The sequence below is a fragment of the Chrysoperla carnea genome, chromosome 4, assembly GCF_905475395.1.
Source record: "Chrysoperla carnea chromosome 4, inChrCarn1.1, whole genome shotgun sequence".
Classification (NCBI taxonomy): Eukaryota; Metazoa; Arthropoda; class Insecta; order Neuroptera; family Chrysopidae; genus Chrysoperla; species Chrysoperla carnea.
In genome coordinates this window covers 69,916,043-69,938,037 of record NC_058340.1, presented here as the reverse complement: position 1 = coordinate 69,938,037, position 21,995 = coordinate 69,916,043, and the positions used below count along the sequence as shown (strand labels likewise).

The following is a 21,995-nucleotide window of genomic DNA, read 5'->3' as shown; positions in this document are numbered from 1 at the left end:
TTTATATCTATTCGCTTCATGCATGTATTTTATTCCAGGGAGCTACCATAGTAACAATATATTACTTTATGAATATAATTGTATGGGATAACTCATAACTCTATGGAATGTATATATGTTTTACATTGAAAATTTAATACTAGTTTCTAACAAATTTAAATAAGTAATTATGTTAATTAACTTTTAAAAAGTACTATTAATGCAATTTCGTCTCTTTATTTCACAATTTCTAATGCAATAGGTTTAATTATCTATCTAACTGTTATTTTTCAATAACTTTAATTTGACATTTACTATAACTATACCATTTACATGTAAACAATTGAAAATTAGGCAGTTATATTTTAAATAAAACGCATGGTTTATTGCAAAAAATTTTGCTGAACGAATCGCTGTAGAACTAATTTAAAGTTTTCTTCCCATATCATGTCAGTAAAGACCCATATAGTTGACTTTGAAATGGTTTTGAAGGTCATGGTTAAACTCAACGGTATGAAACATTTTACCTACATATTACCTACGTGTTTCGATCTTTTTTTAACGGTTTTCGATAGAGGACCGTCTCATACTATACTTATCCACATCAATAAATTTATTTAAATTTTTATTAATAAATCCTTTTATTTATTAATGAAGAAAAAATTGTTTTATAAATAGGTGTGAAAATTTATTTTCCCAAAATTTAATCTTCTAAAACTTGTTATACTTTTAATCAAAAATGAAAAACCAATATCCAATATTATACAGGCCTTTATTACTTTGCCGCACAAATGCAACATGGCCGATTAAAACAAAATATACATTTTTAAATATTCTACATCGAATTTATGGTATACTTTGTTGTTTATCATTTACCACTATCACAATTTTACAATTTGTGGCGTTGACTTTAGTAGGCAACGATTTCGATGAATTTCTAACAATTGGTTCTTTATTCTTTTTAACGAATGTAACAACGATTAAATATTTAACTTTAGTATTTCAAACGGATAAAGTTTCATTAATTGTTGAACATTGTTCAAAACTTGATCGACAATTTCAACAATCCACGAATGAAAATGTACAAAAATTATTTAAAGCATACAATAAACTTGCATTTTATATGACTTTGTATCAAACAAGTGCAATTTTAACGTCAACTTTTGTTGTTGCTGCGGCTCCATACGTCAAAGATTTAATAATTGGTGAACAATATTTTGTACTAAGTAATGGAACAGTTACGGATCGTGTTAAAAAAGAATTACCAATACAAATTTGGTTACCATTTGATTTTCATAAATCACCAGGATATGAGATTGGATATTTTTTTTCTGGTTATGGGGGTACAATGCTAGGTGGTTTCTTTATTGCATCCTGGAATGGATTAATTTTGAGTATTTTCATTTGTATCAAAGGTTATTTAGATATTTTAGAATATTATTTAGTAAATCTTGGTAGTGATACTTCAAAATTGTTGAACACAAACGAAAATAATCGAAAGGTTAAATATGATATTGTGCAGTCGATCAAATTACATCAGGATATCATTATGTAAGTATTTATAAGCTTTTATTAAGTTTTCCAGAAACGAGCTTTGATTTTATTTGGTTTTGATTCTTACTCTTTATGCGGTGTTACTTTTTCTTGGTCGTGCACACTAACGCAGTGGTGGCCACGCACTTAAGTGTGCATGACTAAGATACCACCCCCAATTTGAAAATAGGCTCAAGCTTTAAATTTTAAACAAAAAATGTAGTTGAGAAAAGAAGACTAGATTTTGAAATGTATATGATAATCTAGAATTAGTTCAAAATATACCTATTATTTATCCCTATAGACAAATTTTCCGGGCACTTTGTGGCGTCTTCTTACACGTATTTTTGTGTCAATATCCAATTTTTCAGAAATAGACTTTTCTATAGAAAAGTTTATGTTTTACATACAACATTTCTGTAACAGTCATTGCCTATGCTTTTTAATTTAAAAATTATCTACTGTAGTGACATCTAGTGAATCGAGTGTAAACTTTTTGGAGCTCATTTGATAAAACATGTTGGAGTGGCATATCTATATTATAGTTATCTATGATTAGTGGTCCTTTTTATACCTTGTATATATGTAATATATATTAAGGTATATTAAGTTTAGTCCCAAAAGTTTATAACGCTAAAAAATATTGATGATACGAACAAAATTTTGGTATAGGTGTTTATAAAATCACCTAATTATAGCGCCCTCAGGACGTAAAAAGCGAGGCCGAGTTCTTTAATGAGCAACATAGGTCAATTGGGTCTTCCGGCTGTCCGTCTGTAAACACGATAAATAAAAAAAGAAAACGAAAAGAGATATCAAGCTGAAATTTTCATTGCGTACTGAGGATGTAAAAAGTGAGATCGTAACAAGAGTAAGGGACAGAATTAGTTTCCGAGATTTATTATAAATATAATTTATTTTTTAGTCTAATTGATAAAGTCAATGATTATATTGGCCCAATAATGATATTCCATTCTTTAACATATTCAGTGTTACTTTGCTTATGTGGATTTAAAATAATTATTGTAAGTATCCCAAAAAAAAGTGATTTTTCGATATATAGGCGTGGGTGTCCTTTTACATTGCATAAATGATTAGTATGAAAACAAAAATCACTGGTAAATTCATCTAAATCAACACATTCAAGACCCGTTACATGATGGGAGATCATCTTATCTATTATAATTTTACATACGAAATAGGGATCATTTTAGCTTATATAAAGGGGATCATTTTACCCGTAACGACATATTTGAAATTCGTCATAAAAAACTGACCTTAAAATTTATTATACGCCTGTGAAAATGTGTTATAATATTTTTAAAAGTCAACAAAAGCCAAGAGTAAAAACAGCAAGCCGGCAAAAACTAATAGAAAAAAGAACTTTTACGTTGAAATTTGTCTACGAAACACAAATTAGTTTATACATCACCATAAGTCTTTGTTGAACGATTAATTTGATCACGCGGAAACCATCTATCCATAAATATACTAGATGCCTTTAATGGTTCACTTAAAACAAACGAGGGGTCATTTTACCCTACGGGATCATTATAGACCACTTTCCCTTACTGATATTATTAATTGCATTACCTTAATGTTCGATCAACCTTAACAATAAAAAACATTATTTAAATTAATTTATTTTTATTATTTTCTGGGAAAGTCAAATGCATTCGTGGAAAAAATTTTCTTAGCTATATATACTTGTACTTGCATTATGAATGATCTAATCGTTTTTTATTGGTTTGGAAATGAGGTTTTGTACAAGGTTGGTATTACATACTTTCTTTAAAATCCATTAAGATTGTAAAAGACCCATCTTGAGATAAAAGACAGAGAGAGAGAGATAAATGTTTTGTTTTGCGGACCATTTGGCGCCCTTTGTGAGTAGCGGCCGGAGTATGATGTACCTCCTTGCTCCCCCGTCGCCACGTCACTGAAGCACATGATGTTCAAAATCTTCTTACTGGATATTTCAATAATTAACTGAATCAATTGTTTATTTTGCACCTGTTTCAAACTTTTCTTTTAGAGTGAAAACCTAGCGTTTAGCATATGGAAAAGTAATTGGTATAAATTTGATAAAGATGCAAATCAATGTTTACGTTTTATGATGAGGCGTTGCCAAAAACCATTATGTTTTAAAATTGGACCATTTGGAACAATTTCTGTTATGACTTGTGTTGGGGTTAGTATACTAATAATTACAATTTTAATCACAACACTACAAATTTGATCACACTAATTCGCAGAATAACAGTAAATTTAAATACTCCTTCAAAAATGTTTTGGGGAAATTGAATTGAATGTTTTAATTTATTTGCTTGTATTTTGCAGATTCTAAAAGGTGGATACGCTTATATGGCTTTATTAAATCGACTTTATTCGAAATAGAAAAAGATTTACATTGATTAAATACACATTTGTAGTCTCTAATTGCTTTCGATGTTACCATAAATTTAAGGAAATAAAATATATAATCCCAGTAGAATTTTATTTTAGCATTAATTAGGTCATTAAGTATAGTTTTTATTTTTATGATTTTATCATTATACCGTAGTCGCGGAAACGAAACACTATAAAATTAGTCGAAGTTCGAAAAATTTGAACAGTAAGTGATGAAAATGATTAAAAACTGGTTACTCAGAGGTTTTTGGGGTCATTGAACACGAATAACGCAACAAAATCGAGCACCTGGTACCTGGTGCTTGGGGTACCCAGGGTCCCCAAAGTACCTCGGAGACCTCGAACCAGGGAGACCAATTCTGTTCAGATATTCGTGTTCAGCGACCCCAAAGTTTGGACTGATTATATAAAGAATTTCGGAAAATTCGTTATATAATCGGTCCAAACTCTTTACTTGGGGGGCTATATTTCGAATGTCTTTGCAATTGCTGGCTGTTTCATTATAGGTATATTTTCGTAACAACAATTCTTACTAGAATAAAACATTACATTTAACATTTTCCTTATAATCACAAACAAGAGCTTCTTCATTGAAATAAGTGCCAGCACCACATTGGAACCTTGTCGCTTTTAATTCACCATTTTGTTCCTTAATGCATTCATAAAATACGCTACAATCGTTCTTATCACGAACAAAACCCTCATGTTGGCATATATCTGTGCTAGGTGGCGTTGAAGGTTTATCAGTAGTTGTTTCTGTAGGTTTTGTAGGGTCTGTAGGTGGTGATGATGGTTTTTCAGTTGTCTCCGAGGGGTCTGTGGGCACACCTGTCGTAGTTGACGAAGTAGTTGGCTACGGAACAAAAAAAATATTGTTATAAAAAAATTTTTTTTGTCGTAGGGAAGGCGTAGGTTTTTATTTCAATTACAAACATATTTATAATATCAACGCTTATTTTCTAATTGTTCCGGGTACGGAACCCTAAACTCGCACTCAGTGCTGGATTACCCATTAGGCCGGACTAGGCCATGGCCTAGGGCCCCCGACGGGCAGGGGCCCCCACGAAAATCTGATATGATTATTTTTGAACAAAAATTTTCAATTTCAAGTTATTTTTTTTTTCAAATTTCGAAAATTCTTCATTCATCATTCATTTTATTTCGTTTATAACCTTGGAATGATATGAATAGGCTGTACGAATGCTATGAATACACAAATAACGATTAATTTTACAATTATTCAAAAAAGGGGGCCCCAAAATTTTATTGGCCTAGGGCCCCCGATGGGCTTAATCCGGCACTGCTCGCACTTGAAACATAGCTAGGAACCGTCCCCATTAAATTACCTTTCAAACGAAACAAAAATCGAAATCGGTTCATCCGTTTAGGCGCTACGATGCCACAGACAGACACACAGACAGGCGGACATAGCGGTCGAACTTATAACCCCCCTTTTTTAGCTAAGTTTTTAGATGAAAAACTCAGATAAATTTTAAATCAAAAACTGTGCAAAATTTCAAATCGATATTCTTATAAATAACGCAATAATGAGAGTGTCTTTATCTTAAATGCGACACACTCGATAGTAAGAACAATTAACATTATTAAATGAAATATAAACTATAAAAATGTTCATACCACTGATCCTCCATGTAAAACACTGTTAATTGAATTTAGCAAAACAAATTTCTGTCCGGAAATTCCAGTAAGATCATCAGTTTCTACACTCCATACCATAACACCACCTAATCCACGTTCAATCGCGTATTGTGCTTTTAATCCAACCGATTTCTCGTTATCGTATCCAACCCAATCTTGACCTCTCACCATATACGGAACTTTACCCTCATCATCCCAATAATGATCCCATTCATTTTGATTAAGTTCCAGAATCTATTAACAAAAATTTCATTGTGAAAAATTTCGCCAATTTTCTGAAAAATTTGGATAGAAATTTTGTTTTTCATACCTCATTATATCCAAGTGTACCCGCTGTTCTAGTGTATGGCCCTTGCAATCCTTGACCGTTAACCACTGAGGGTGAACCAGGTTTATAATTATTTTTATCAACCAATTGGAAAGACCGCCCATACAATGGAATCCCAAGTACAAGTTTTTTTGGATCAGCACCATTTTCTAACCAATAGTTCACACATGCTTCGACATTTAGTACTTCACGATCTTCTCCACTTTCATCGGCTCGTGGATATAATGGGGCATTAAGTCCAGTATGGGATTCCCAGGCACCATGTAAATCGTATGCCATTAAGTTGATCAAATCCAAGTATCTATAAAAAATACAAGCATCATTCAACTCAAAAGTCCTTAATCACACCCAGAATTTTGAATTCTTTTTATTTACAATCAAATTATGTGATGTTTTTCCTCTTTTACATAGGAAGGATAGTTTTTTTTGTTGGAATGAGAAAATTATTTTGTACACATTCTATTAATAAAAATATGTGTTATTATTAAGTTGGCACTAGTGTAAAAAAGCCGCCTTATATTTTTAGTTGTCAATATACATAATGTAACAGAGTTGTACATTTTCAGTTTATTTTTACTTTAATTACAAATCATTAATTATTACTTGTGTTATTTCAATTATCCTGTGATCATCAAAACCGACATTCCAAGAGGTTATGGGCCTTTAAATTGGATATTTTTGGTGACACTGAAAATTTAACCTCAAGTAGTGTATCCGTTAGCGAAGTAATTAGTGAAGTGTATCCGTTTTTATACACGTGAAAATGTTTGGAAACAACTTACCGGTTATTGAAAAACTTAAAGGTAGGGAAAATTATAACACGTGGCAATTTTCCATTCGAACTTTTTTGGAATTAGAAGATCTTTGGACATGTGTTCTCGGTACCGATTCTACCGCTGATGAAGAAAAAAAGATCAGGCGCGATGTTAAAGCCAAATCAAAAATTATTCTGTGTATTGATCCCATCAATTATGTGCACATTCAAAATGCAAATACTGCGAAAGCAGTTTGGGATAAACTTAAAATAACGTTTCATGATTCTGGACTTGCACGCAAAGTCAGTCTTATTCGAACTTTAATAACCACAAATCTTGAAAGTTGCGAATCCGTAGAAGACTATGTAGGAAAAATTATGTCAACCGCTCAAAAATTAAACGACATAAATTTTGAAATAACTGATGAATGGTTGGGAACATTTTTATTGGCTGGTTTACCGGATGAATATAAACCTATGATCATGGCCATTGAAAGTTCTGGAATCCCACTGACGGCTGATTCTGTTAAAACAAAGCTACTACAAGAAGTGAAAAACAATAAACCTACAAACTCCGTGGCATTATACAACAAACAGCAAAATTACAATAAGCATCAATATAGAAACACAAATCAACAAACCAAGGGTCCGAGATGTTTTAATTGTAATGGATATGGGCATATTTCAAAACACTGTTCACGTAAGAAAGTAAACAATTCAAATTACGTAAAAAATAAGCAGACGACTTTATTATCATGTTTCAATACATCCAACTCAAAAAATAACAGCTGGTTCGTTGATTCCGGCGCTTCAGCTCACATGTCGCACACCAAAGTTCAAAATTTAAAATCTGCAAGTGTTGCTGACATTATGGTAGCAAATAGTCATCGAATTAATGTAAAAGGGATTGGAAGTACAGAAGTAAACTTAAATAATGTTTCCGTCAACATCAAGGATGTGCTTTATGTTCCGGATTTATCAGCTAATTTACTATCTGTCAGTCAAACTGTTAAACAAGGAAACACTGTGATTTTTGATAATAAAGGTTGTCGTATTCTTGACAGTGATGGTTTTCAAATAGCTAGTGCTAGTTTAATAGACAATATTTATAAACTTGATTGTGAACCTAGTATTAACCAATCGTTACTTACCAAGTCAAATATAATGGATTTATGGCACCGTCGACTAGGACATCTCAACTATGAATATATGAAAAAACTTAAATGTATTGAAAATGTTTCAAACGTAAATTCCTCCGAATATAATTGCGATAAGTGCGTAATATGTGTAAAAGGTAAACAAACACTGAAACCGTTCAAAAATGCAGGAACCCGTGCTAAAAATATTTTAGAGTTAGTGCATTCGGATTTGTGCGGTCCAATGGAGAGTGTTTCGTTAGGTGGTGCACGATATTTTTTAACATTCATTGATGATTTTACTCATAAAGTTTTTGTTTTCACTCTTAAAAATAAAAGTGAAGTATTTGAACATTTTAAAAATTTCAAAGCATTTGTTGAAAATCAATCCGGTTATAAAATTAAAATTTTGCGTACAGACAATGGGGGAGAATATTGCTCGAATGATTTTACTCGTTTCTTACAACAATCAGGAATACAGCACCAATTGTCTACACCGCATACTCCGCAGCAAAATGGGCTAGCTGAGCGTATGAATAGAACAATTGTAGAAAAGGTCCGGTGCATGTTATTAGATTCAGGTTTAGGGAAAGAATTTTGGGCAGAAGCGGTTTCCACAGCCGTTTATTTAATTAATAGGTCACCCACAAAATCTTTATCTAATGGCATCCCTGAGGAAGTTTGGTCAGGTACTAAAGTGAAACTAGATCACTTAAAAATTTTTGGTTGCAAGGCAATCATGCACATACCCAAACAAAACCGCAGGAAACTTGATCAAAAATCCAAAGAATGTGTTTTTGTAGGATACAGCTCAAACTGTAAAGGATATCGTTTATATGAACCCAAATCGAGACGTACCCACATCTCTCGAGATGTAGTTTTTTTGGAAAATGATAATATTTCTAAGAAAACCGATGTTGATACTGTAAATTTAGATTTAGTGGGAGGTAGTCCTCTGGACATAGACAATAATTTTAATGAAGATGTACTTGAAGTGGGAGAAAGTGACTTTGTTGCAGAAAGTGATGACTCAAGTACATATTTCTCTGAAAATTCTTTGGAAGACCCGACCTTCGAATTTCCACAGGAAGCAATACATTCCGCAGATAGCACTTCTACAGATCTACGCCGATCTGAGCGACCTAAAAAACCAAAAGTATTGGATGATTTTCTGTTATACATGACAAAATCAACTAACTTTGATCCAATATCCGTGGAAGAAGCTCTAACCAGGCCCGATGCAAATGAGTGGAAGTTAGCTATGAAAGACGAGTACGACTCGTTAATAGCAAACCACACTTGGGATTTGATTGACGTTCCGATTAATAAAAACGTCATTAAATCAAAGTGGGTTTTCAAAACTAAACGTTCAGGGACAGGGAAAGTTCAGTACAAAGCTAGACTGGTTGTGAAAGGTTGCGCCCAGAAACCAGGGATCGATTACGATGAAACTTACTCACCTGTAGTAAGATATAGCTCAATTCGATACCTTATGGCTCTGGCTGTGCGATATGACTTATGCATAGATCAGATGGATGCTGTCAGTGCCTTTTTGCAAGGCGATTTATCTGAAGAAATATATATGTCACAACCCGAAATGTTTGAAGTCAATGACAAAGCTTGCCGACTCCGAAAAACTATTTACGGTTTAAAACAATCTAGCAGGGAGTGGAACAATAAATTGAATGATTGTCTCCTTCAAGCGGGACTCACGAGGAGTAGGACCGATTCATGCGTATATTACAAAATCAAAGAAAAAAAACTGACATTTGTGGCCGTATATGTAGACGACTTACTGATTTTTTCTAATGATTCTACTTTCAAAAGTCATTTAAAACTCCAATTGAGCTCTAGATTTAAAATGAAAGATGTTGGTGAAGCGAAACATTGTCTAGGTTTCGAAATTTCTCGGGATCGTTCCAAAGGAAAACTATGGATTGGTCAGAAAAAATATATTGAAGACATTTTAAATAAATTCAATATGTCGGATTGCAATCCAATAAGTACGCCATTAGATACGAATCAAAAACTTTCCAAAAATATGTCTCCGAAAACGCCTGATGAAGCGAAAGAAATGTTGAACATTCCATATCAACAAGCTGTTGGAAGCCTCTTATATGCTGCACATGGCACTCGGCCAGATATTGCGTTCGCGGTTAGTGTAGTTTCGAGGTTCAATAATAACCCAGGAAAACCTCACTGGAATGCAGTGAAAAGAATTTTTAAATATTTGAAAGGGACTGCGAACTATAAATTAGAATTTTGTAAAGATGAAACTGACGATCTAGTTGGCTATTGCGATGCCGATTGGGCGAGTGATGTAGATGAAAGAAGGTCAGTTACGGGATACGTTTTTAAATTCCAAGGTGGTCCCATAACTTGGTCAACTAAAAAGCAAATCACTGTCGCTTTATCGACAGCCGAAGCTGAATACATGGCCTTAGCGGCAGCCACACAAGAAGCCATGTGGCTTAAAAATTTTAGCAAAGAGTTTAAGCTAGGTCCGTGCTCTCCGACGGTTATTTTCTGTGATAACCGAAGTGCAATTGATTTAGCGCATTCTAATGCTCATCATAGTCGAACCAAACATATTGATATTCGACATCATTATATACGCGAAAGAATTATATCTGAGGATATAAAATTGGTGCCAACAGACACTAATAGTATGTTAGCGGACGTCTTAACGAAAGGGTTAGTTCAGACAAAACATGTCAAATGTGTTAGTGGCATGGGAGTAACGGGGTTTAAAGAAGAGCTAGAAAAATAATTTTCTAGTGGGAGTGTTGGAATGAGAAAATTATTTTGTACACATTCTATTAATAAAAATATGTGTTATTATTAAGTTGGCACTAGTGTAAAAAAGCCGCCTTATATTTTTAGTTGTCAATATACATAATGTAACAGAGTTGTACATTTTCAGTTTATTTTTACTTTAATTACAAATCATTAATTATTACTTGTGTTATTTCAATTATCCTGTGATCATCAAAACCGACATTCCAAGATTTTTTTCTATGTTATTCCTTTTTAGGAACCTTTACTCTTGGAATAAAATCTATACCCACAAAATGTTTCAACATCCTATTTGTTTCAATTTTTGTGGCAATTGTCAGAAAATATATATTACTTACGAATTCATTTCTGGTATAATATATGATTTGCTCGCTGAAGTTTTTGCCGCTGCTACAGCAGCAGATATTAACAAACCATGCGGTTGAAAAGCTTCATGTAGTTCTTTAAGTGTTGCAATAAATGCTTCTTTATCAGATTCTTTTCCTTCTGATCCCCGTTGATTTGGATACTCCCAGTCCACATCGAAGCCATCAAATCCATATTTTAATACAAGTTCCAAAGCACTTTTAACGAAATTACTACGTAAATTTGGATCATTGAGTACCTAAATTTTAAAGATTTAATAATTTTTTATCTGAAGTTTTTTATTAAATAATATTTTCCCGTCAATTTTATCCTTTTTATTTTCGCACTGGTAAAGCGATTGTGAAAGTAGCAAAATAAGTTTAAAATGAGGATAATAATGATAAAATGAAAGCTCACATTTGAATATTTAGCTGTTTCACCTTCATTCCAGCCTCCAATAGCAATTAATGTTTTTAATTCTGGATTAATTTTTTTCAAAGCATTAAACTTTCCATAACCATCTAGTTAACAAAAAACTCTTTGAATATTCTTAATGGAATTATTTCCAAACATAAGTTGTTAGATTATTTTAAAAAGGAAGCATTTACCTCTGCCACCGCCTGGTTCTGATGCCGGTAAATCAGCCCAAGCATCTAAAACTTTAACTGATCCATCCTCCCCGTTTAATCCAACGAATGTATAAATTAAGTGTGTACAAAGATTTGGATCAATGGTTTCTTCCTCACAATTACCATTACCCTGTCTGTATTTTGCCCAACTTCCATAATAACAAACGACTTTATTTGCTGGAAGAAAATAAACCAGAAAAAGTGTTTTAAAAATTAATGCATTATAATTTCTGTGCAATCGTTAAAAGTGTTCAAACAAAAATACAAAAACTTTTGCTTTATCCAATATTTACTCAAATACAAAATTATGTCAAATATAAAAATTAGCCGTTCAATTAACAGCCTAGTTCTTTTACTAAACAGCGCTCTTCAACTAGTGATCTACACGATATTCAGCCATTCAATCAAGCAGCTAGGCTAATGATTTGAATCGATATCGTTTGCCTACTTGCCTAGCCAACTCATTTAAATTTAGTTTTCCTTTCTGCCACCTGGTGCTGAAATCCACACACTGTCAATATGGCGTCAGTAAGCTACAATATTGTTGAGGTTTCTCACAGTTATGGCCCAATGTTAAAAAAATGTTTTTCACTGCAATAGTTGCAGTTCTTTCTTACTTATATGCGGTCTTTGTTATTATAAATACAATTAATTTTAACTTACTGTCATGACCGAATGTTTCGACGGCAAACACAAAGATTGTAACTGTAATCAATAATAAACTTTTCATTTTCAAATAGAATGAGTTTATTTATGTCCATTCGTGATAAAAAACTAATGAAAAATCTCAGAAATTCATTAATATAAGCTGATTTATCGATTAATTTTTACAACTTATTTATTATCTATTTGAGATAAAATGAATTTTTTTTCTTTTGTAAATTCTTAGGTGTGTTTCTCCGCACAATTTGCAATTTTTTTGACAATATTTCTTGACTAAGATAACCAGTAATTGTATGCTCTATGGGAGGGGACGACTCCGTACTTAGTAGACAAATTTTCTAGTTTACAAATTTGTATAAATTCAAAAACGTATTTTTATTTCTAAAATAAATAAACAATCTACGCAGCAAAGAGAGCTAATATATATTAAGATACAAAATATTTTAGCTTTCCTAGCATGGAACTTTGGAACTTATCGTAATAATTGAGACAAAAAACCGGGTGTGTTGCTGCAGCTCGTAAAGAGTTACTTTAGAGTTAGTAAGAGACTAAAAATATAAGTGATAGTGTACGTCTAACAGATCAAATTCTCAATCCTAATATAGCTTAATCTAATCTTAAGGGCTAACCTAAGCCCAATACAAAAAGGACCAGTATTCGCCTCATGGCTACTGTGTTACGTTTTCACTTCTTTCAATTTTTTGTTTTATATAGAGCATGTGTAGTCTTGATTTATATAAAACGCATAGATTTTGAAATAAAATACGTTTGGTTTCAAAATAAGTTAAAAAACATTAAATAAAATTTTTACAAAATCATTTTATTTAAAAAAAAAAAATTAATTGTATACAAATACAAAAGAAACGAATTACAATAATAATTGCTAGGTTAGGTTAGGTTAGGTTAGGTTAGAGTGACTGTCCTGGGGTGGGACACACTTACACCATAGGGTCCTTAATAATTGCTAACATTGTACATTTTCTGCATAATCACAGACTTCCGTGTCTTCGTTAAAGTAAAGACCATCTGAACATTCAAATCGATATTGGGTATACGATCCATCCGATGATTCCTCGCACATATAAAATACACTACAATCATCAGGATCACGTACAAAACCCGGTTTTGTACAAATGTTTCCGGGGGCTAAAGTTGGACCTGTTGTACCGATTGATGGATCTGTTGTACTGATTGATGGATCTGCTGTACTGGTTGTTGGTTTTGGTGTAGATGTTGTTGATGGCTGTGAAATTAAAACCATAATTTAAATTTTTAGAATGTGCAAAAATATTTTTATAATTTATATTTTTTGTCGAAATTTTATCATAATAAATATCCTGATCAAACCAAATGTAATGTACGCAAATATTTGGTTGTGAATGTGAACTATCAGAAGTTAAAGATAATAGAGATCATCCCCACTCTAAAAACTTACTCGTCACTGTTAAGAACTTACCAATGATCCTCCATTTAAGATGTTATTAATTGTTTTTAAGAAAACAAATTTTTGTCCAGAAAATCCGGTAAGATCATCAGTTTCAAGACTCCAAATCATAACACCTCCCAATCCTTTTTCCATGGCAAATTGCGTTTTCAGAGCAATCGATAGTTCATTTTCGTATCCAATCCAATCATAGTCTTTAACCATGTATGGAACCATACCTTCGGGTTCCCAATAATGAGTCCAACCATTATTTGAAATTTCCAAAATCTAAATATTTTTGAAACGTTTGAGATATTATATTTTGCGAAAAAATTATTTTTATTTAATGCTTTATTACCTCATTTAGACCAACCATACCCGGTTCTCCTGAATATGGACCACCAATTCCTTTTCCACTTGCTGGTGCCCCCGGTTTGTAGTTATCTTTGTTAACTAAACGGAATGATCGACCATACAATGGCATACCTAGGACAACTTTTTTTGGATCAACACCATTATCCATCCAATATTTAATACATGCTTCCACATTTAAGTTTCCACGGATTTCTTCACTTTCATCTTCCCGTGGATACAATGGTGCATTTATTCCAACATAATTATTCCAGCCACCATTCAAATCGTATGCCATTAAATTTATTATATCCAAATGTCTTTGGGAAAAATAATCAGAATTTATTGAGATTAAAGGAAAAATGCTATATTTTCAAAAAAATTTTACGTACGGACTCATTTTTGGTATTAAATACGATAGTGAAGCTGAAGATTTTGCCGCTGCTACAGCACTTGATAATAACAAACCGTGAGGTTTGAAAGCTTCATGTAATTCTTTAATTGTAGCAATGTAAGCTTCTTTATCCTCTTCGATGCCACCGCGTTGATTTGGATATTCCCAATCAAAATCGAAACCATCAAAACCATATTTCAAGACGAAATCAACAGAGTTTTTGACAAATTGTGCTCTTAATTCTGGATTATTCATCACCTAAAAACAAAAAATTCGATAGAAAAATATTAGTTTTATAAACCCCCGGCGCAAAAAGAGGGATGCTAAAACAAATTTAAATAAAAATTTTGTTATAAAAAATCTGACTTACGTGTGAAAACTTAGTAGATCCTTCATTCCATCCACCAATCGCAATTAATGTTTTTAAATTTGGATTAATCTTTTTCAAAGCGTTAAATTTTCCAAAACCATCTTTAAATAAAATCAACATACAAAATAAATATATTAGGACATAATTAGAAAAAATATGAACAACTCTTACCTTTGCCATAATTATCGGGTAAATCAGCATACGGATCAATTATCCGTATTGTGGCATCCTCATTAATACCAACAAATGTGTATATTGCATGCGTACAATATGTTGGATCAATTTTTTCCACTTCACAATTACCATTTCCTGGTCGATATGTGGCCCAACTTCCATAATAGCAGACTACTTTTTCTATTAGTATAAAAAAAAATCATTTTACTGATCTAATAAAAGTAAACACTGGGGTCGAGTAATTGTACCTCGTGTACCTTGTACCTTGTGGATAATGTACCTTGAATCATCTTTTTATTTCTTTAAAGATATTGTGCTATCTATGACACAGCTATGTCATGGAAAAGTTTACTATACCAGAGGGAAAGCAATCGAGATAACAGTTGTCTATGCGTTTTTGTTTTCAAGTAAAATGGAAATATAGTTTTATAGTTTTGTGATTTAAATCACCTAAACCAGTACTTATTTATTGACGATTATTTTGCCATATTTCACTTCAATTTCATTGAGAAGAAAATAAGAAAATTGTAATAATAAATGTTAGGATCCTCCTGTACTAATGTTACGTCATTGATTAAACCACTCGAAAATTAATATATTTCAACATCAGGTATTTATCCTTGAGTTTGTACAGTTTAATCATTGCAAAAATATAAAAAATTTATCAAAGATTGTTGCATATAATTTAAAAACTAATTTTGAATAAAGCAATACTTACTATCATGTCCAACTACTTGTTCGAACAATAGCACAATTGTAGCAATTAATAAAAAACTGACTCTCATTTTTTGAAAACTTTTATTTCAATACTTCAAAAATGAAAATATTATTTTTTATAGAAAAAAATTAAATTTTTACTAAATATATATATTTATATACTATCTAATTTGAATTTCGTTATCGTATTATTATTATTATTCAATCAAAGTACCTTTATGATAAACTTTTTTTTGCTTGACTCATTATAAGTGCTTTTATCATAATTTTACAACAAATATATAGGTATTGACTAATTTATTGACACCTTTAATTATATCAAAAATTTATTAAATTTTTTGGAACTATGTTCCTTATCGCACGTTATAATTTGTTTGCTGATTGGGAGCATCTGTTACACAGAAAACTAAAACTTTTTAAATCGATTTCAGCTTGCCATAAATTTTGAGAATATTTTGAAAATAATTTACAATCTGTTAATTTATATTTTTTTTCCAAACTTTCATTAAAAAAAATAAGTTGTGAGTTATCAGAAAAAGTTAAACATAGTAGAGGTAATTTAAAGTAAGAATGAGAAAATTTTATGTTATATCATTATAAATATCTTGATCAAGCCAAATGAAGTTAATGTACGTACATATTGGGTTGACTACTAAATCAGAAATATGTCTTTTTTAAACTAATATTACAAATAACTCATAAAGTATTTAAAAACAAGTATTTAACTTTTTAAATTAATACTTTAAATTTTCTGCATTACCTAAAAATTCCTTATTAGCTATAGGCAACTTTTACTACTTCAATGCAATTTTAAGAACTAAAAAAATTAGTTAACAATTATTTATTTTTGTCTTATTGAGTTACAAAGATGCGAAAAAAAATTTATTTAAAGGGTGGAAAAAATGCTAATTTTCGATTTCCTTGATTGATGATTTATATAATCATTTTTCACTATGCAATCAATAACAAAAATTGGTTTCATCTTGAAGAATTCTGTGAACTGACGCGGACCCAGTATTTTTTTTTATTAAGAACATGAATGAGTCGTAGATATTTTTACAATTAGTTTCTATTTTTCTATGAGTATATTTTCGATAAAATTTTTTGACTAATAAATTTTCGTTTTAACTTTGAATTTCCTATGATAAAACGAGTCATATAGTCTATAAAATCAATAAAAATATTTAGTAAAGTTTACAAACAATCAATATAACAATTTAAATCCACTAGGATTAAGTTATTTTATTTTTGGAATTTATTTGGCGTAAATTAATTTAATTATTATATGGATTAACTAAATATGTATGACATTTTTTATTTTAAATCCATTCATTAAATTAGAATATTAAAATTTATGTGATGATTAATTTTAATAATATAAACAAAAAATTTTTATTAATCCTTGCCTTAGCAAAAGTTATTTTGGGCTATCTATATCCTTGAAATAAAAACACAAAATTTTTTTTGTTTTCTCGATTTTTAACTTTAAGTACTTTGTAAATAATTTTATTTATATATATATATAATTAAACTTCATTTTAAGCCCAAAAATTAATTGTGACTAAATTGCATTAATATTACAAAAATAGTTGTTGTAAAACTGGCCATCTGAAAAATAAGACAAAAATTTTTTAATTTAGCGACGGTAGTAACAAAATTTTTTATCAGTAATAAAATTTGTAGTTTTATCAAATACATCTTTTCTCGGTATCCTGTTTTTTCACACAAGTGTGAATTAATCAAAAATTATCAAAAATATTTTTAAGTATGACTTACAGTGATAAAGACCGAAAACTTCAAAGGAAATACACCGGCTGCATTAAAATCAACTTTTTGATGAATTTCTTGCAAATTAAATAAATCTTTCTGTAACAAAAAACTTTCTTATTTCGAAAAAGATTCCAGACGCAATCATTGTGAGTATCTCGTAACGCTACAATTACGGGAAACTTACCGTTAATTGTATATCCTTATTATCATAATTTGTATCGAATTTATTGATAATATGAATCGTTTTCCTCGACTGGAAGAGAAACGAAACTTTTTAGAATTATCCCTAATAAATTCAAGATGCGAAACATAACTTTGTCTATCTTCATGTTTCTTTTTTGGAATCGAAATTTCAGGATTAAACCAAGCCGAAATCTGGTCCAGTAATTTTTAGAATTATGATTTTATAAAATAAAAACCCCATTTTCGTAAAATATTATTGTCCATAACAAAAAAATTTCGACCAGATTACGCCCAACTTTCAAATTTCAATTCACCGACCAAAATGCTCAAAGTAATCTCGCGCACCCCGAATTTTATAAACACTAGCTCTTGAATAAAATTGAATAAATACCTCAGTTTCGATAGTTTGACAAAACCGTAAAGGAACAGCCAAAAATATAAATATCCATGCATAAAACAATACAAAAGATGGCCGTCGAACAGTTGCTATAACAATTGAATGCTCCATAAAAAGCAACTCAAAATGTTGCGTAATTATTGTAATTAATAGATACAGTGAAAATGTATTATTACATAATGTTGTTGAATCACTTAATTCTTGATGAATAAAACGGCATAAACATAATGAATTATTTAAATTGGCATCAGGTTGTACTGTAAAAATTAATATTGTTGTAAAACGCGCAATAAAATATCAATATTAAAAATGTATAATCCTAAGAATCATGAGCGCACCAGGAAGGGCAAGTCACTCAGACATCTAACCTCTTCCCAAGACCAAAATTTACCACTGATTTAGTTGGTGATTTTTGCAACCTTTGACCTTGAATATGGACGCTGACACTTGACCACAGTCATGTACAAGTCTGTTAGTTCCCAAAACTGCTACATAGCAACGCCACCAGTATCGAATCCAAACTACAGGATCCATTTGGATTTAACATATGTGGTGCTGTCTAGTGTTTAATAATGTAACTAAAACATTTTCACTAAGAAACCCATGGTTTTGAGAGAAGTTAAATGACTTGTTTATATTATATGACTGTGCTTTTGAGCAGTGGCGGATTTACCAGCAGGCTGAGTAGGCTGGAGCCTAGGGCGGCAAATTTTAAGGGGCGGCAAATTCAGTTCATAAATTTTTTATTTCGATTGACAAAATTTAGAAAAAATTATAATACACACACAAAATACGAATTTCAAAAATTATAGAGGAATTAAAATATTCAACAAAAACCGAAATATAGTCCTATATACAGTGCTAAATAATAAATATCTCAAAATCTCTGCATAAACAATTGCTAAACGCTTTTGATTATAATGTAATGATCATGAATTTTTAGAATATCGCAGTAGCGATTCCATATTATAGTCGAAATTTAGTTATTTTTACATATTTTCTTCACTGATAATTACTATAATTTTTTCTCCGTGTACCTAATAATTATGAGATCTCCTTACACAATTCAATCTTGATACAATATCGATGGTCTAATCATGATTGCTGCAGCATGTTTGCAAATTGTCAAATTCTATTCCAGAAAGTTATTTCTTTATGCGTAAAAAATACTGACTAATTTTTATTAAATAAAAAACTAGTTCGATATCTTATAGAGATTCAGAATAAGTATAGTCTTTTTGTTTAAATCAATCGAATAACTGATATTTGAACGATTGCAACATGACAATAAAAAAATTCCCTCTACTAAATATGAAGTTAGACAATTTGCGGATTAGAAAATGGATACATTTTATCAGTTAATTATTTTATTTGTAGTAAGAAAAAGTTTGGAAAATCCAAATGATCATGCCTTAAGCGCTTATGTCGTACACGAATTATTTAAATTGAATGTTTACATTTGTTAACTTTTTCACAAAGCCAACTTTTTTAGAAAATACAAATAATTTTTATGAGCTCAGCGATTATTTTTCTTTTTGATAAGTTGCTTTTTAAATAATATACATGTACATCGTATTTGTTAGACACGGTTTAATGTGAGAAAACATCGGATTTAGATTTTTAGGCAAGAGTCGAGCATACCTACGCGCTTCGCGCCTAAGGCATGCAATTGCGTAGTCGTATTTGTGTTGTAACGCCAAAACAAACGACATGACCACTCAGCAAGAGTGTCTGGCTGAGTGTCTTGATGTAATGAGGATAATGGAGCACAAATCATAAAGTTGCAATTTTATTGATAGATAATTGATATGATTGTGAACTAAGATATCAAAATTTAGAGGCGGCAAAAATTGAATAGCCTACGGGCGGCAAATCTCTAAATCCGCCACTGCTTTTGAGACAACATTTGTACTATCAAAATAAAGGTTTGTACAAGTATTCAGCTAATTCTGTTTGAATCCAAGATGAATCCCTAATATAATTGGACTATAGACCATTTAAATTGATAAGAAATTACTATGGTGTCTTGATACCCATCTATTCATTCAATGATTACTAATGGTTTAAGCTTTTAAGCATAGTTCAAAAGACAAAGGTCAATAGATTAACCTTCACTACTAACCTTTATACAGGGTGGACATTTCAAACACAACAAATTTATTATTAATAACTTCATCCTCTTCGTACACTTTTAATAAATCCTTTAAATATCTATTCAATACTTGATAGCTATGTAAAATTATTAATAATAATATACAAAATAAAATTAATACAATCTGTTGAAATAACATCAAAACACCTTGATAAATTTGATCCCATATTATTCCTTGATTTAAATTCGTTGCCCACGATAATGCAATATTAGCAATTAAACATAAACTTGTAATACATACAATAAATATCGTTTGTAAATACAATAATTTTAAATTATACTCTTGTTGAATTTTATTAAAAATTTTATGTAATTGTCGATAACTATTAAACACAATTATTGTTGTATTAATAAATTCATTATTATTAAATAATGTTATAAACATTAATGCATAACGTTCAATGTATATGATAAATTTTAAAAATGTATTTAAACGATTTAAATCAATCTGTTGATAATAATATGTACCATATAATATTGGTATTGATATTAGAATTATATAACGTATTATTGAATAAATTGTTGGTGATTTTTTTACATAATATAATGGTTCTTTGGTATTTGTTGTTAATTTTATATTTATTTGATATAAAAATAGAATATTTATTAATTGCTGTAGTAATTTTAAGGAATTGAATATTTGTTGATTTGAATTTTGTGGTTTAACGGTTGTTATACGATTTTTCTTCATTTTTCTGCTTATTCACTTTCAGTTACACGAATAAGACACAAGCAGGTACAGGCCTGTTTAGAATCACTCTTCTCCTAATGTTTTCGAGAAGGGTTTCAAAAGGTCTATGGTTTTGGTATTTCAGAATCAAAGACAAGTTAATCTTATTTACAAAATTTAAACTTTAAAAAAATAATACTATACTAAAGTTATATCATACTATTACGTAAATGTAATAAAAGTTGCATACTTTTACAAGTTAAAAAAAATTTGTAATTCATGGGTGCAGTACAACTTGCAATTTATTAATTTTTGAATTGTTTTAAGATTAAAAAATACATGAAAAAAACACAGCACAGTCAGAAATGTATAAAAATTTTTGTTCATGTTTTCCAAATTACTGGCTATAGATACAATATTCGATAGCGTAATTCCTTTAGGTACTAACATTTCATAATGAAAATTTTATCATCAACTTTATGGAATCAATTTAAGTTATTTGATATAATACAAGTAGATAAAAAAAATAACATTAACTTTACAAAATGTTTCAGTATTGTTGTAAATCACTAATAATGTGAACGAGTCAACATTCAACATGACAGTCATAAGCGTGGTTAAATCTTTAAAAAAAAATAGTAGTGGTCTATGGAATAACTAGAATTTTTCATAGCACGGGACGAGTTTTTGGCTTTATTATTCTAATTATAGAATATCGTAATCGAACCAGGTGGGAAAATATTGATTCAAATCCCCTTCTTCCTTCTTTAAACTTTTCCTCAAAAGAAAAAGGTAAATTAGGGACATATTAATCGGTGAAGATATAAAAATATAATAACAAATTTTTGTGAAATCATTTGTAGGATTTTTACAACATATAAGATAAAGAAATACTATGTTTCATTCGATTTCGTAAAATTGATACTTATTTAATATTTATTATCGATTTCAAGTACTTTTATGTCATTACTATGATTATAATAAGGAAAAAAAATTCACGTGATCACTACTTATTATTAAAAAATTAATTATTCATAAAAAAAGAGGCACTTTCTTTAATAACAAAATTTTAAAGATTATATTTTTTATCTGTGTACAGAGTGATTAGGTTCGATCAATCCAAATTTAATGAGCTTATTGTACAGAAGAGTTACAGAAAGACC

General features: G+C 30.6%; 3 protein-coding genes across 3 annotated transcripts; 1 reads left to right on the top strand and 2 right to left on the bottom strand.

Moving 5' to 3' along the window:
* The first annotated feature begins 718 nt into the window (after positions 1-718).
* On the top strand, positions 719-3,909 carry LOC123298895 (odorant receptor 30a-like). The gene is made up of 4 exons (XM_044880993.1): positions 719-1,530; positions 2,438-2,537; positions 3,548-3,703; positions 3,853-3,909. Exons 1-4 carry the CDS (start codon positions 719-721, stop codon positions 3,907-3,909), a joined length of 1,125 nt encoding a protein of 374 aa, XP_044736928.1.
* On the bottom strand, positions 3,878-12,343 carry LOC123298976 (acidic mammalian chitinase-like). The gene is made up of 7 exons (XM_044881079.1): positions 12,232-12,343; positions 11,548-11,745; positions 11,357-11,460; positions 10,933-11,198; positions 5,891-6,209; positions 5,560-5,814; positions 3,878-4,774 (listed from the first exon to the last, which is right to left on the bottom strand). Exons 1-7 carry the CDS (start codon positions 12,296-12,298, stop codon positions 4,454-4,456), a joined length of 1,530 nt encoding a protein of 509 aa, XP_044737014.1. The 5' UTR covers positions 12,299-12,343; the 3' UTR covers positions 3,878-4,453.
* Positions 12,344-13,119: 776 nt separating this feature from the next.
* LOC123298977 (probable endochitinase) lies at positions 13,120-15,778 on the bottom strand. Its single transcript, XM_044881081.1, has 7 exons — positions 15,662-15,778; positions 14,941-15,123; positions 14,770-14,870; positions 14,398-14,657; positions 14,013-14,325; positions 13,688-13,942; positions 13,120-13,474 (listed from the first exon to the last, which is right to left on the bottom strand). Exons 1-7 carry the CDS (start codon positions 15,726-15,728, stop codon positions 13,196-13,198), a joined length of 1,458 nt encoding a protein of 485 aa, XP_044737016.1. The 5' UTR covers positions 15,729-15,778; the 3' UTR covers positions 13,120-13,195.
* Positions 15,779-21,995: the final 6,217 nt, after the last annotated feature.